Source organism: Lasioglossum baleicum, chromosome 15, assembly GCF_051020765.1.
Source record: "Lasioglossum baleicum chromosome 15, iyLasBale1, whole genome shotgun sequence".
Classification (NCBI taxonomy): Eukaryota; Metazoa; Arthropoda; class Insecta; order Hymenoptera; family Halictidae; genus Lasioglossum; species Lasioglossum baleicum.
This window is the reverse complement of record NC_134943.1, coordinates 8035172-8051695: the sequence shown is the minus strand read 5'-3', so window position 1 is coordinate 8051695 and position 16524 is coordinate 8035172. Positions and strand designations below refer to the sequence as shown.

General features: G+C 39.0%; 3 protein-coding genes across 6 annotated transcripts in view; 2 read left to right on the top strand and 1 right to left on the bottom strand.

The window, feature by feature from the left end:
- The window catches only part of Sprt (PDZ domain-containing protein sprite), a 74092-nt gene extending 72395 nt beyond the window's left edge, over positions 1-1697 (top strand). For all 4 annotated transcript variants that reach the window (XM_076439323.1, XM_076439322.1, XM_076439325.1 and 1 more), the window contains 2 exons: positions 35-442; positions 1108-1697. In XM_076439323.1, coding sequence (XP_076295438.1) covers positions 35-442; positions 1108-1506 — 807 coding nt within the window. In that variant the 3' untranslated portion in view covers positions 1507-1697. The remainder of the gene's footprint in view (positions 1-34; positions 443-1107) is intronic.
- A 2141-nt stretch (positions 1698-3838) lies between these two features.
- On the bottom strand, positions 3839-5918 carry Rfc4 (replication factor C subunit RfC4). The gene is made up of 6 exons (XM_076439339.1): positions 5755-5918; positions 5349-5616; positions 5016-5264; positions 4727-4936; positions 4506-4619; positions 3839-3995 (listed from the first exon to the last, which is right to left on the bottom strand). The coding sequence occupies exons 1-6, from the start codon at positions 5865-5867 to the stop codon at positions 3894-3896; spliced, it is 1056 nt and encodes a 351-aa protein (XP_076295454.1). The 5' UTR covers positions 5868-5918; the 3' UTR covers positions 3839-3893.
- A 7200-nt stretch (positions 5919-13118) lies between these two features.
- The window catches only part of Nca (neurocalcin homolog), a 240375-nt gene continuing 236969 nt past the window's right edge, over positions 13119-16524 (top strand). The window contains exon 1 of the mRNA XM_076439126.1: positions 13119-13268. The gene's annotated coding sequence lies outside the window, so the exon portion shown is untranslated. The remainder of the gene's footprint in view (positions 13269-16524) is intronic.

Here is a 16524-nt window from a genome sequence, read left to right as displayed (position 1 = left end):
CTTCTTTCAAGGCGAATTCTGTTTTGTTACGTAGGTTTTCCAAAAGGGACCCCAAGTGACTGCATTGGTAGCAAATCTTCCCGATCTGAATGTAAGAAATTCGATGGAGTTACGACAAAGTTTACCCACGATAAGACACAGGCACAGCGAGCAACCGAAGCGTATCATGGATCCAAAGAGTTTAAAAGAAGTTGACGTATCGCCAGACAATGCTATAAACAACCATAATAAATCGAGGAACAGGCAGAAACAGCAAGGATTTCATATGACCGGGTCAACGACAAGTCTAGATTGCAAACAAGCACAGATGCAATCTCAACTACAACGTAGGAGACCACCGCGCATCGAATCAGCTATAGAGCATTTATCTAAAAATCGCAGAAGCTCGTCGCAAACACAGTCCTTAGACTTTGATTCGGAACCAACCTATTATCGGTTTCAGGTACGTTATTCAATTTTTACTTCTCTATTGCATAGCAAACAACTACTGTTCGATATAGCAGCAATCCATTGCTACTCGGTCAGCCAAACCTGCTTCGAACGAATTCTGATCAATCTTTGTAACCATACTTTTTGCAAACAAAAGGCGGTCGTTTTGGTGACAAGACCATGCTTGAAGCAGAATTTGCTGCCTACTTTCTATGATTTTGCTGACCAAAACTTTTCGACAAATTTCGCACCGTGCGTTTGTGCGCGCATTCGTGCTCGCGGTCGATCCACCAGTTGCCGATTTTTTCATCCGTTCATTGTAATCATTTTTAATTAATTTTAAGAATTTTATTGTCTTAAAATAATATTTAGAATGATTTATTTGTTACTTATTTAGTATAGTGACATTTATTCCTTCTCCAACTAATTATATTTTTTGAAAACAAACTGCAATTGTCGGTCGAAAGTGTCAAAAATCGTGGAAAAGCTGCGTTTTTCGCGATCTTTAATTGTTTGTAACTCGAACCAAGGTGAATTCTGATATCGATGAAATTTTCAGCATGCATTACAGAAACCTACAAAACACATTGTTCGAATTTACTTGCGTTCCGTTCGGCGAAATGTTCGGGTCTGTACGAAGCTTTACAATACGTGTTTGTAATCTCTGTTATACTTCAGGATACACAGTCACGCGCATCAGAGAACTCTGATGTATCGATGGTGTACAGTTCACAAGACACGAAATCGCGTCCAGCACCGCCGAAGAAGCCGCTTCGACTGTCCCTTCATCGAGCGGCGAGTCTTCAATCCGTAGAAAGTGCGCCGCCCGCTTCTCATTACGATATAGGGAAAAAAGCAACGAAAAGGAATCACAAAGGTGAATCGCCGTCTGAGAAAAATTCACGAGGAAATACCAGCGAAGAAACAGCCAATCAAACTCAAGAATCGCAATACAATTCGCCTCAACCACCGTCGAGAACTCCTTCCAGAGCCGAATCTTGTCAAAGCGCGCTAAGATGGCCATCCCCCAAACCAAGACCGCATCTGGCACCTGTCACAATGGAAAAGTGGTGTTGATTCGCGAGGAGGACTTGTCGTCGCGAGAACAATATTTTCCAATTCAAATGTTATTCTCTACGAGACGTACTTTCTTGCACGTATTACGAGAAAGTGCTAATTGCTAGGAATTGAAGATCTCTGTGTGCTATCGAGAAAAGATTTTGTACGTAACGTAGCTCTTAGGTAATAAGTAGGTAAATACAATTTAATATTTTGTTATACGACAAATTTGAAGACTGAGTCGCTCAGAACTAAATTTTATTATAAGCTTCTTCGCATAGTAAATAGTTTTAGATATTCAAAAAGTTCATATATGTATAGAATATTCGACTATAGCTGGCCACCTAATCAATCTTTTGTCTCGCAATTAAAATTGCGGCAATGGCTTCATTTTGGAAGCTTTATGAATTTTATGGAAAAACCCGGTTCTTTTCTCTATTAGCATGATTGGACTAGCGAAAGGGTGTTCTCTAACATTTCGTTAATAATTGTTTTCATACATTATGTTGCGCACATTTAAGTTGTACCTGTGTTGAGTAGTAATATTTCATTGGTTCAGAATTCAACAAAAAATAAACAACATGCCTAACATAGCTTTCAGCAGGAAATTCGCGCACGGTAGAGTTCGGCAACAACGTAGCGCGGAAGAAGGGAAAAAGCGCTCTCCTTCGAGGGTTGGACGAGTAGGATATCTTTTATTTATTGGTCTTTAAAAGTTTTGCAAGAGAAAGTCTTTGGACAAGGTCTCCGTGGGCAGCTCTTCTAGCACCCGCAGAATTTTAAGATTTAACGTTCTACCTGGTTCTACCCTCTCCTCGACTGAGTCGTGCAAGGCACAAGTAGGGGAAAGTGGTATAAAAAAACTGGAAGCTCAAGAATAAAATGATGTAACTGTAAAATTATATGAAAATTTTATTGAAATTTTACAACGCGAATAAAATTCTAGAAACAATGATCGCGAATTTACGATCGCCTTTCATGGTCTGGGCGGATAAGAGGCAGCACCCCATACCGTATCTATAATATCTCCGACAACATTACTAATCTTCCAAATCTTTAAATTGCGAACTTGTATAGCCTTCGTGAAAGCCACCCAGAATAATATGTATGTATTTTCTTGTGGTTCCTTCGCAATCAGCCAAGCCTGCTTCGAGCCAGTGTTGGGCAAATTTTATTTAAAGTTTTATTTCTTATTTGCAAATAAAAGATTATTTATTATTTGGATCAAGGTGGAAATCAAATAAATAGTTTTTGGTCTTTTCTTATTTCTTGTATTTTTTTTATACAATGAACACGTGGGCGTTTTTTGTCTGCTATAGCAACCTTTTCAGGTATACCGCCAGTGGTCGGACCCGTCCGAAGGGCCTAGCTGTCTGTAAAAAAAATGTATAACAGAAACTTTTCGAAAACCACGCTTATATTAAAATGCACTAAAAAGGAGAAAATAATTTTTTTAGGCATCAGTGACTATAAATAATAGCGTGGAGCGCTAAACTATCAATATAGTTTATTACGTCAATACGTAATCTTCGTAGGCGCTCTACGCTTGTAATGAATGCAAAATCAGTATATTTAAAGGTGATAAGCATTTTTTATTAAGACATTTAATGAAGAAATTCTTAAAAACGATACACGAGGAATAATTTTAAACGGAAATACCTCGTGTAAATTTTTGTTCTCCTTTCTACCCCTTCATCCCATTAAACGCTTTTTCAATCAAAAAACTTGATCACTAAAAATATTATACTAGATTTAGATAGTGTACTATATTATCCTTTGCAAATATGTATATTAATTTTTATGGAAATGTCGACAGACGCTTCTGTAGGATAGACTGTATACAGTATACGCAATCATTTAAATATGTATATTTTTACCTTTCCGTGCATTTAACTGTACCAAGTATTACTGGAAATATAAAGTTTGCTTGGTGAAACCTAATTCAGTAAATGTGCAGTGTATCCCACTTAAGGGTATAAAAACCTTCTAATTTAAAAACTACTAAATTTTATAAATTCAGTTTAAATGGTACAAGGGGCACATTTTTAGCACAGGTGAATATTTGTATAAGTTATTAACTAAAGAAATACAAGAAACAAATCTCATTCTTTAAGTGCAACTATAGATGCATATTTTCTAATATTATTTGATAGCGCGTTTAAAGACAAATTCATGTGTTGATAACACTTCCTGGCTGATATTTCCATACTTCGTCAAAAGTGAGTTAACGAAAAATGTGAAAAAGTATGGTATACTTATATGTATACAAACTATGCAAATGCAAATGCGAATTGGAAACTTTTCCACCATCTTTGTTTAAACAAATATTTTGAAATAAAGAATTACATAATAAAAATGTATAAATAATTTTATTTTCAAAAATATAATAATTACAATGAGTATCTTCAACACTGTACAGCCCTCTTACAAAGACGAGCCAAAAGACTGTTCATTTGTAGCAAACTGTTAATTCCGTCCACTATGCCCAAATGAGTTATTCCGATTTCCTGTAAAGAAAAAAATATGTTCGATTAGTTTTTCAAAACAGAGAAAGAAAACAGACAAGCAGCGAGGAGAGATTAGCTTCTAAAGCCTCAAAACGTGCATACTTATCGAGCGGCCACTGTGCATGCAGGACGTTCGAAAACAGGTGGGAAAAGACTGAAAGCGCAATTCTTTATAATATAAACCGACAATACCGGATAAAAAAAATTGCGGCTTCGGCTTCGCTTTTAGTTATCGATGATTTAAAATCTCTTCGATGTTTCAATAGACGCGTGCGCGAGTCACATTAAGAAGAGTGCGGACGTTAAAGCACTATGCATATGATAAAAGATGACGATAAAAAAAAGTAGCTCACACGCCGCTACTGACAGACATTAATTGTTAATAACTTGAAACTATAACATTTTTAGCCTTAATTTTCGTCTTATATTATCGCGGAGAATCATCCCTTATACGTTGTTCCAACTATTTGTCGAGCACCTTAAAATACACAGAAACGTCATTTCACTTACCCTTACAAAATCTAGTTTCAGGTTTTCATCGATCGAAAGGTTTTTACAAACTCTGAATATGTTGCTAATTAAATCTTCTGCGGAATATCCCATTTTCCATAGATGCTCCATTACCTGAATAGGATACGTGTTTGATTTCATTACATATGTACACTGTAAACCCCATACTTCGCGAAATAATAGAAATAATACATAAAATAATATTTAACAGAACATCTTACTGAATACGCTTTTGAAATATCCCCTTGCGAGCAAAACTCGAGCATTTGTTTAACGAGCAAGGGATGCGGTTCGTCGCACACTTTAAAAACATTTTCACTGTTTACATGACCAAAACCATTGTACGTTGATTGCAAATTATTTAAGGCTTGTCTCATGTCGCCTTGCGCGGTGAACACTATCGCTTCCAAGCCATCGTCTGTATACGAAATCTGTGTGTACACGCTCAATTTAGTTAATTGTTAATATCGTTAAATTGTTGTACAAGGAAAATGGATATCGCTTCCTTACATTTTCTTTACTACAGACTTGGAGAACCTTTGCCAACACTTGTGCATCCGACAACTTTCCATATCTCAGCATGGCGCAACGCGATTGTATGGGTTCAATAATTTTCTCGCTGTTATTACAAGCCAATGCGAATCTTGTCGTATTACTATATATTTCCATAGTTCTGCGCAATGCCTGTTGCGCGCCATCAGTCATACTATCGGCTTCATCCAAGATGACTATTTTATGTTTTCCTTTCGGAAGATTGACCTAGTTTCGAACAAAAACAAAGTATTTACTACTAAATCATATATACGATAAAAGTGTAGCATAAAACAAATTACATATAGAAACCTTCTTCTGAGCAAACATTTTGATTTTATTTCTGACAACGTCTATTCCTCTATCGTTGGAGGCATTCAACTCTAACACTGATTCCTTAAAAGCCGGTCCCAACAGAATGCGTGCCAAGCACAATATTGTAGTAGTTTTTCCAACTCCTGGCGGTCCCGATATAATAATGTTTGGACAGTTCCCATGTTTAGCGAAAACAGATAATCTAGACACCGTATCTTCGTTCCCAACAATGTCCGAAAAAACATGTGGCCGATATTTCTCAATCCTGAAAATAGTTTTATTATTACATACCTATCTTTTTATTATGCAGTAGGAGTAGATATTTCTTAAATAATAAAAACTTAACCTCAATCATTTGAACCTGAACAAGATATGATTAGTATCGTTATTTGTTATGACATACCATGGTAAATGCAAAGATTTGTAGCCTTTCTCTTTAGTTTTTGAATTAATATTACTAGTCGACGGTAATATTTCTACATCCATTTTTCCTTCGCCGGTGGTTGCACCTGCCATCTTCAAAATTTAAGCACGAGACGCGGGAAATCTAAAGCCGTCTCTACCGACCAGATATGTAAATACTATGGAAGATCGTGTCACTCGAATACTACGGCTACGGTGTTTTCTTACGCCCTCTGGGATGTATTCTGACTGGAGTAAAAAACAGAAGGCCATCGACATGAACTCGTCGGTGCAGAAGGCTACTGAGGAGATTCCAGGAGATTCTCGTCGGTGCATGAGAAGGCAAATCGTCACGGAACCATATTGATCATCATGAATTGTTACATTCTGTACCGAGCAGATATTTCAGACGATGTTGGTTTCAATATTAAAAGCAAAACCTAAGGACAAAGAATTCCGAGAAATATATTATATTATTGAAGCATAATTTTAGGAAAATCAACAATTCCTATTTCAAATTTTATACGAGACACCTCAGTTTGTAATTTCGAAACATTTCATAAACGAGAATTATTACCTTTCACTTTTTTATACATAAATGTTCCAAGAATCGATCTGGACAGAAATATTTTGAAAAGACTTTACTTTTTTGAATAAATTAATGCGTGCGAATGTTCATGGTTTAAAAGTTATCCTATATTTCGAGTTTTATTGTCTATTTTTACGAAAAAATTAGATGGCAAGGTGGTCAAGGGAGTGCTCGTTAACATCATTAGAAAAAGGAATTGTTATAAACATTAAACAGCCAGAAATAATAAATTTATCTATGAATTGTATCGAATAAATTAATGCGAGCGAATATTATGGTTTAAAAGTTATTCCGTATCACGAATACTATTATGCACTTTGACTAAAAAATTAGGTGGTCAGATAGCCAAGGGATTGCTTGTGGACATCGCTGTAAAATAGAATTGTTATAAACATTAACCAGCTGGAAATAATAAATTTATCAATAATTGTCACGGCGATCGACATTGATCGATATTCGGCAGAGTGGGGGGCGCCGCTCGAGCTCGGCTGAGTGGGGGACGCCGCTTGAGCTCGGCGGAGTGGGTGGCGCCGCTCGAGCTCTCCGTCAGTCAGTCAGTCGGGGCGGGGGGACCAGCGTGAGCGGACGTGCTGCGGGACCAGGAGCGCCAGGAGAACCGAAGGGACCAGAGGTGGACCAGAGGTGGACTAGAGGTCATCTACAGTTACCCTGGCCTACCTTCAACTGTTCATTCAAGGAACAACGGTAAGTTTGATTACTAATATTTTTCAAAGCTTCCTTTGTCTTTTCAAACTTGTCCTTCATACTTTTGAAATTTTCATCGAGACTTTCGATGAAGACTATTGAGTCTTCTTCAAATTTATCAATTTTATTCTTTATAAAAATTACATTTTGAGCGCCCCACTCGTATGCAGGATTATAATTGCTCTTGTGAGCTGCTTCGTTAGTTGTTTTCGCACTCGTGTGCGGGGTTATAGTTATTCTCACGAGCTGTTTCGCTGGTTGTATTCGCACTTCTGTGCGGGGTTACAATTGCTCTCATGAGCTGGTTCTATGATTGTATTCGCACTCATGTGCAGGATTACAATTGTTCTTGTCAATTGGTTCGCTGGTTGTATTCGCTCTCATGTGCAGGTTTATAATTGCTCTTGTGAGCTGCTTCGTTGGTTGTTCCGCACTCGTGTGCGCAGTTATAGTTATTCTCACGAGCTGTTTCGCTGGTTGTATTCGCACTTCTGTGCGGGGTTGCAATTGCTCTTGTGAGCTGCTTCGTTGGTTGTATTCGCACTCATGTGCACGATTACAATTGTTCTTGTGAATTAGTTCGCTGATTGTATTCGCACTTCTGTGCGGGGTTACAATTGCTCTCATGAGTTGGTTCTCTGATTGTAATTCGCACTCATGTGCATGGTTACAATTGCTCTCATGAGCTGGTTCTCTGATTATACTCGTTCTCATGTGCGAGGTTACAATTGCTCTCATGAGCTGGTTCTCTTATTTCAATCATTGATCTCGACAATTTTTATTTCTGAATTTCCAATTGTTTGCATGGGAACTTTCACGAGTCTCACTTCTAAACATTTTCTCATCTTGTTTGAAATTGGCATTCCTCCGATCGGAGGTCCCCCAGGGGCTCACTCACGGATGGTGCCGTGAGTGAGTACGGGGTGTCGCGTCCCCGGGGTACCCGAATCGCCTATAGGCCGCACCCGTGTGCGGGGTTAGTTTGGCTCTCGTGAGCTGGTGTTAGGTTGGCTCTCGTGAGCTGGTTAGATTCGCACTCGTGTGCGGGGTTTGTTTGGCTCCCGTGAGCTGGTATTAGGTTGGCTCTCGTGAGAGGGTATTACGTTTGCACTCGTGTGCAGGGTTATGTATTGTTATGTCTAACTATATTATTAGTCTGTTTCAGCTAGAATACACCAAGAAGAGGACACACCAAGAAGAGGACAAACCAAGAAGAGGACAAACCAAGAAGACTGCGGTGTATTCTTAAGTTAGTTTTATTTGCCGAGCAATTATTGTCTTAGCGTCACCCCCGAACCTGAGCCTTCTGCTCAGGCTCATGTTTCTTATTTGCGAATCAAAGCCTTCTGCTTTGATTCTTCCCCTTTTGCGATTTAGTTGTTTGGTCCCCAATAATTGCTCGGCTTGCGTGCGTTAATTTTTAAGAGCTTGTACTATGCCCATCTGTATATATACCCATAATATTGTAGTAATTATTGGCATTGGTATTATTTGCTCGATTTAACGTTTTTGGTTTAATCTCTAAATCTGTAATACCATATACATATGCATATCTAGTTATCAGGATATCAGTATACAAAGGTATCAGCATATCAGTTTAGCAGTATATCGCATATCACTATATCTGTATATCAGTATAGAATTACCATAACAATGAATCAGTATAATACCAATGCCAATAATTAATTGCGTGCGTGCGTGCGTGCGGTAATTTTTAAGCTCGTATATCTTTGTTGTAAATATGTCGAGTAATTATTGCCGTAACTTCACTTTACTCGACTCGTATATTTGACTCCGACACAGCCCTCTGCTGTGTCGGACCTTGCTTGTATGTACCAGACCGGTTGGAGCCGGTATTCGGCGTCGATACATTGAGAGGGGTGGTTCATTGAGGCCTGTTCACTCGTATTGCCATTCTCTCTGTTCGTAATCCTACCCGAGTCACCTCAACGCTTTGCGTTGCCTGGTGGCAGGTAGTTGGCAGAGAAATTCTCTGTTCGTCATCCTACCCACGTTACCTCAATGCATTGCGTTGCCTGGTGGCAGGTAGTTGGCAGAGAGATGGTTCTACGTTTGAACACTTCTCACTGTCCATTCCTCTTGGTGAGGACACGTCAGGTATCGGCTCTGACCGGAGCTGCACTGCAAGCATTGTACGCGCCGCGTCACCTTCGAACTAGAGCCTTCTGCTCTGGTTCGCTCTTGTTTTTCACTTTGAAAGAATCAGAGCCTTCTGCCTGATTCGCCTTCGATCCCCCGTGGATCGGAGACTTCTTCTCCGATTCACACCTTTTGCCCCGCGATAATTACTCGACATACTTGCGTAATTTAGTATTAAGTCTGTCGTTGTAAGAAAGGGAGCCAGAAGGAATATTGCATTCGTTCTGACTCCCTTTCGGGTCTCTCGTGCAGCAACCTCCTCGTGGTGAGACCTGGGCAATCGGTATTATCCTTTATTTGTAAGAACTTCTAGTCTGTTATGAATAAAGGATAATACCGAGCTAATAGCTGCACATTGCACATGTCAATTTTCGATAAGATTGTGTACTAGAATTTAAGACTTGCGATATATAGAAACATATGTATTTCATTAAATTGTATGTGAATTTACTTTGAGGTAGCTTGCTGTCGGCCATGGGTACATCAATGCTTTCTGCGTTTACCCTTGGCCCGCCTTGAGTTCGTTATTTCAATCAGTAATCTCGACAATTTGTATTTCTGTATTTCCAATTGTTTGCATCGGGACTTTCACAAGTCCCGCTTCGAAACATTTTCATATCTTGTCTGAAATTGGTATTCCTCCGATCGGAGGTCCCCCAGGGGCTCACTCACGGATGGTGCCGTGAGTGAGTACGGGGTGTCGCGTCCCCGGGGTACCCGAATCGCCTATAGGCCGCACCCGTGTGCGGGGTTAGTTTGGCTCTCGTGAGCTGGTTAGATTCGCACTCGTGTGCGGGGTTTGTTTGGCTCTCGTGAGCTGGTGTTAGGTTGGCTCTCGTGAGCTGGTTAGATTCGCACTCGTGTGCGGGGTTTGTTTGGCTCTCGTGAGCTGGTTAGATTCGCACTCGTGTGCGGGGTTTGTTTGGCTCTCGTGAGCTGGTTAGATTCGCACTCGTGTGCGGGGTTTGTTTGGCTCTCGTGAGCTGGTGTTAGGTTGGCTCTCGTGAGCTGGTTAGATTCGCACTCGTGTGCAGGGTTTGTTTGGCTCTCGTGAGCTGGTTAGATTCGCACTCGTGTGCGGGGTTTGTTTGGCTCTCGTGAGCTGGTTAGATTCGCACTCGTGTGCGGGGTTTGTTTGGCTCTCATGAGCTGGTTAGATTCGCACTCGTGTGCGGGGTTAGTTTGGTTCTCGTGAACTGGTTCTAGGTTTGCTCTCGTGAGCGGGTATTAGGTTTGCACTCGTGTGCAGGGTTATGTATTGTTATGTCTAACTATATTATTAGTCTGTTTCAGCTAGAATACACCAAGAAGAAGACATACCAAGAAGAGGACAAACCAAGAAGAGGACAAACCAAGAAAACTGCGGCGTATTCTTAAGTTAGTTTTATTTGCCGAGCAATTATTGTCTTAGCGTCACCCCCGAACCTAAGCCTTCTGCTCAGGCTCATGTTTCTTATTTGCGAATCAAAGCCTTCTGCTTTGATTCTTCCCCTTTTGCGATTTAGTTGTTTGGTCCCCAATAATTGCTCGGCTTGCGTGCGTTAATTTTTAAGAGCTTGTACTATGCGCATCTGTATATATACCCATAATATTGTAGTAATTATTGGCATTGGTATTATTTGCTCGATTTAACGTTTTTGGTTTAATCTCTAAATCTGTAATACCATATACATATGCATATCTAGTTATCAGGATATCAGTATACAAAGGTATCAGCATATCAGTTTAGCAGTATATCGCATATCACTATATCTGTATATCAGTATAGAATTACCATAACAATGAATCAGTATAATACCAATGCCAATAATTAATTGCGTGCGTGCGTGCGTGCGGTAATTTTTAAGCTCGTATATCTTTGTTGTAAATATGTCGAGTAATTATTGCCGTAACTTCACTTTACTCGACTCGTATATTTGACTCCGACACAGCCCTCTGCTGTGTCGGACCTTGCTTGTATGTACCAGACCGGTTGGAGCCGGTATTCGGCGTCGATACATTGAGAGGGGTGGTTCATTGAGGCCTGTTCACTCGTATTGCCATTCTCTCTGTTCGTAATCCTACCCGAGTCACCTCAACGCTTTGCGTTGCCTGGTGGCAGGTAGTTGGCAGAGAAATTCTCTGTTCGTCATCCTACCCACGTTACCTCAATGCATCGCGTTGCCTGGTGGCAGGTAGTTGGCAGAGAGATGGTTCTACGTTTGAACACTTCTCACTGTCCATTCCTCTTGGTGAGGACACGTCAGGTATCGGCTCTGACCGGAGCTGCACTGCAAGCATTGTACGCGCCGCGTCACCTTCGAACTAGAGCCTTCTGCTCTGGTTCGCTCTTGTTTTTCACTTTGAAAGAATCAGAGCCTTCTGCCTGATTCGCCTTCGATCCCCCGTGGATCGGAGACTTCTTCTCCGATTCACACCTTTTGCCCCGCGATAATTACTCGACATACTTGCGTAATTTAGTATTAAGTCTGTCGTTGTAAGAAAGGGAGCCAGAAGGAATATTGCATTCGTTCTGACTCCCTTTCGGGTCTCTCGTGCAGCAACCTCCTCGTGGTGAGACCTGGGCAATCGGTAATATCCTTTATTTGTAAGAACTTTTAGTGTCTTATGAATAAAGGATAATATCGAGCTAATAGCTGCACATTTAATAAATATGTTGATTTTTCAATAAATTCTAGTCCTATACTTATTGTCTTTCACAACATTTTGCAATTTTACCTTCCTTCAGATCAAAATATATGTATTATCCAAGCTGATTTGCCCCGGGCGTGAACAATGTCATATATCGTCTGGTTCTATTTAGGTAAAGAGACGGGATAGTATTTCGTCGGTGATAGTATTATAAGGCAATTACAGAATTGGTAAATACTATATCATTCTTCTTCTACTTGACGAGTATCTCGTCGTTGGTAGAACTTTTAGCGATGTGGTATTTCAGATCACTGTAAGTTCTACGTTATCCCCGCGCCCGTCGCGCCCGGTTACCGGTCCCGCTGAATAACACAGGGGCTGGCAGTCTCGTCGGTGATAGCACAGGGGCTGGCAGTAGTATCGTAGTATCTCGTCGGCGTGGCGCCGTCTCCGTAAACATCGATTATGCGACAATGTAGAGGGTAGAATTTTAGTCGAAATGCAAACAAGAAAGCTACATTACCGACCGATGTGATAATAAATAATCGGTAACAAAGAATTTATTTAAACTGATTAAAATTTTTTATAAATTATATTCCCGTTATATTTTGAAGTGGGTTGACGAGTATTGTATTAAAAATGTTAAAGTTAAAAGATCAAGTAAAAGCGCTCTATGAAAGATTAACAAAAACCCTTATTTATTAATTACGTAGATAGCGAAGATTTCAATACGTTTTTTTTTTAGAATTCATCTATAACTATATTTGTATTTATACGTAAACAATGTACGCGTATATGATTATAAAACATTTCATTAAAAAATTAGGGTCACTCGCAACTGTTGACGTCTTTCATGTTTTTATAGTAAACTTGAAAGGCCAAATGAAGAATGTAATTATTTAATTGCATACACTGAATTTTAATTTTTCTTCCTATACATACTCTCTTGAAAATGTTGTATGATCGTCAAAATTATATAGGGGAGAAACACAACTTTAATTGTTTATAAAAATTATTCATGTTCTGGCCTTTTAATTCTACGATTACCGCGAAAACGTAGAAATTTATAAAGTGTTCTCTGGGACTATAGTTATGTTTCTTGATGTACCAAATAATTTCTACTGATTTACTGGAAACAATGAATTGTATCGAAAATAATGAAAATAATGCATTCCAAAATCGATTTTGGCTTATTGTGTAGACATTTTATGCTTAGGAAATATCGCGTTGCCTCGGGAGAGGTCACTAGCGTCGTGTGAATTTTTCGTAAAATCTCGTAAGATTGTCTCCCTTTTATAAATATCTCGTCGGTGGTTTGCGGAATGAGAATCCAATATGGCAGCCGTCGTGATATCTGCACAAGTCAGTGTCGTGGAAATGTTTTGAACTCGTTCAGTAATCGTGACAACCGGTCGACATACTACGCATAGGTTAGTAAGGTGAAACTACGTTTCACTCGTGCTTTCGTTTTTCCATTTAAATCGATCAATTTGTGTCAGGAAATCGGGCTTTTCTAAAAATCATTTTTCCCACACGATTGAACCACTATATTCGCACGACCGCGGTAACGTTCCGACACAGGCATAGGTTACCTTTATTTTTCAACTGTTCGATTAAACGCGCGCGTCGTTATACGAAAATTCGGTGCTCGTCTTGTTCAATTTCAAATGATACGTTTAACGCTACATCCGTCCTGCGACTGTATGTGTGATGTTTCGTGTGCGTTTTCCGTAGCGAGGGTGTGTGCATGTGCGTGTCAGGTGAGTGAATGTGGTCGATGTATGAACGTGCGTGTCCGTCAAAAATTCGAATTTTTTCCGTATACACACACACACGAAATGTTGGTTGAGTGTCGCGCGTGTTTGGACCTCAAGAAAGAAGACTCGCGAGTGCATCTTTGACACATCTCGCCATGCTGCATGAACAGCATGGTGCCACGGCCTACCACCTATTCAACAATCTCCTTCGGAACAACGTTTGGTAAGTTCACAACAAATGCATTCTTTATCCTATCTGTAATCTGCAACTCTTTAACCACGATTCGATTAACCAAGTACTGGTGACATGTACGAACGACAGTTTTATTCTTCGATACTGTTCGATCCAATTGTAAACGCTGCAAAACAATGTTGTCTTTTCAAATTCGCAGCCGTTATTCGTTGTATATTTATTCTTTTGGCAAAATCTACGCGATAATTGGGTTAGTCGTACGCGCAGACGGAAATGTCGTTCCATTTATTTCAGTATACATACCGATAATCATTTCCGGTCATTCTTGGAAGATATTTCAGCGCTGATAGAACGTGACTCTTTTGCGTATGCCTAACTGGCATCCCTGTGGACGTTTTTATTCATAGGCGATATTCGAGTAAATGAATACAAGCGTTTATTTTCATTTACATAACGACTGCGTAATTATACAGGCTGTCCCAAAAATGTTGTTATACTTCCTTGAGAGGGCTGATTCCTGAGGACATGTCAAGTAACGTTTTCCTTTGCAGAAATGCTTTCAGCGGCTTCGTTAAGGAGTTTTTAACCGAAAAACACGAACCAATCGGAACGTGGCTACCGCAGACAGATTCCATCTCGACCAATGCGAATGATACGATAGGTTCGTCTTTTTCGTTAATACATACATATGTAATTACCTCCTTAACGAAGCGGCGGAGAACATTTTCGCAAAGGAAAAAGTTCCTTCAAATGACCTTGGGAAAATCACCTCTTTCAAGGAAGTACAACATTTTTCGGACATAACGGTGTACGAGATGTTCAACGATCCATTAAAATTCATCGTGCTGGTTTATTTGTGTTCAGGGAATACATATCCCAACTTATCAATTATTACTAGATTGCGGATTTTTATGCGAAATCAAAAATGTTTGAAACTAATACACTGATGTCCTTAAATCTTTTTAATATGACCACTGCTTTAAATTGTGCGTAGCCATTTTTATCATAAATGCATGAAATCCGCAGTCTAATTATTACATTTTGAAAAGGTATATCGTTAAAACAGATCAGTTGTTGTGTTTATGTGCTCGGTGAATTTTCGGTCGCCTATCCAAAAAATAATTCTACGTATGTACAGTGGGTGTATATAATAACTTTCTTATAATCGTGCCAAACGACCTGATTTTTTATAATTAATTAGAAGCATTGGTTTACGAAATGATACGCAAGAAAAATTTTCCAAAAATTATAATTTACAATAAAACAGGCAATTTTTAAAACTTTTTTATCTGGGCCCTTCATGAAAATTTAAAATATGTGTTTTGTGGATCTATGTTAGTTATACACGTGCTTTAAATTTCATCGAAATCGATCAACATATGTACGTACGAGCTACAAGCGGTTAAAAATGGTGAAAATCAAAGTTTTACACGACTTTTGATCAGTTTCTGCTTAATATAAACAGAATCGTCCATCTTTCGATGCGTGTCGTTTTTCCCCGCGTCAACCGATTTCGATGAAATTTTCAGTATGTGTATAACTAACATAGATCTGCAAAATATATATTTAAAATTTTTATTTAGGGCCCAAAGAAAAAAGTTTTTAAAAGAAATTGTAAATTACAATTATTTGGAAAATCTTTTTCGCATATCGTTTCGTAAACCAATGCTTCTAATTGATCATAAAAAATCAGGTTGTTTGGTACAATTATAAATAAGTTATTAGTTTTTAAAAGGTGTACGAATACTTTGTATGTACAAATGTACACCCACTGTATATGTATAAAGCTCGCGTGCTCGTCGAAGTCGTTTCAGCTAACGGGATGCTACATTATTGAATAATGGAAAAAACATTTTCGCATTTTCGGAATCACGTTATTCATGCGCGTCTGCCTTATCGCGCATAAGGTACCTAGCTTTGTTTAATCCTCCCCCGACGCGACGGTGACTGGTTTTACTATGTGCGTTGCTCGACATGTGATACTTACGGGACCGTTTATGTCGAAGCGATAAAACGATGAGATTTAATAGTGCTGACCTGTGTGGTTTAAGAAAAGGCGGATATACACTCGCTGACAAAAGTTAAAGAACCAAAGAATTTTAATGAATGTCGCGGTACATACCTTACTAAAGCGATATCTCAAGATTGCTGCGGTAAAATTTAAAAAACGATGCGACCACATCTGTATACGGTAGTTTACAGTGGTCCAGGAACCGCGAAAACGTGACAAAATCTAATTTTTCAAGTTTAATATTTTGACGAAATTTTTTATTCTATGTACCCTGTTTCAAACTACGAAATCGAAAATATTAGTGATTTTAGATGGTCGCATGATCAGGAATCATATCCTCCTGAGGATAAAATTCTTAAATTCAAGGTGAAACTAATTTGTCTAGGTACTCATTGTAAAACATAGTTTGAAGAAATTTTTTCCTTTATGAACTGAAAACCCTTTAAAACTACGAAATCGAAAATATTAGTGGTTTTAGATTTAGATGATCAGGGACTAATTTCTTTATACATATACATATATATGTATATTTCTTTTATTAATAAAAAATTTAAAATGAGCATTATTTAAGCCATGTACAAGGTTAATACCAATTTATGCTTTTTGATTTATTTTATACGAACTGGACTTGTGGAAATTTAGACTATATGTATACATATTACTAAAAGGACATACAATACCAATTTCAAGCGCGGACCCTTGCGGCATTTTATGCGCAGTTATAG

What these genes read in the sequence shown, in the direction of transcription:
- Rfc4 (XM_076439339.1), bottom strand. Translation starts at nt 5,867, where the DNA reads ATGGCAGGTGCAACCACCGGCGAAGGAAAAATGGATGTAGAAATATTA. An exon ending in AAATGTTTGCTCAGAAGAAG is followed by an intron (nt 5,265 to 5,348) that starts GTTTCTATATGT and finishes GTTCGAAACTAG; the next exon opens with GTCAATCTTCCGAAAGGAAA. An exon ending in ATATTTCAAAAGCGTATTCA is followed by an intron (nt 4,620 to 4,726) that starts GTAAGATGTTCT and finishes TATCCTATTCAG; the next exon opens with GTAATGGAGCATCTATGGAA.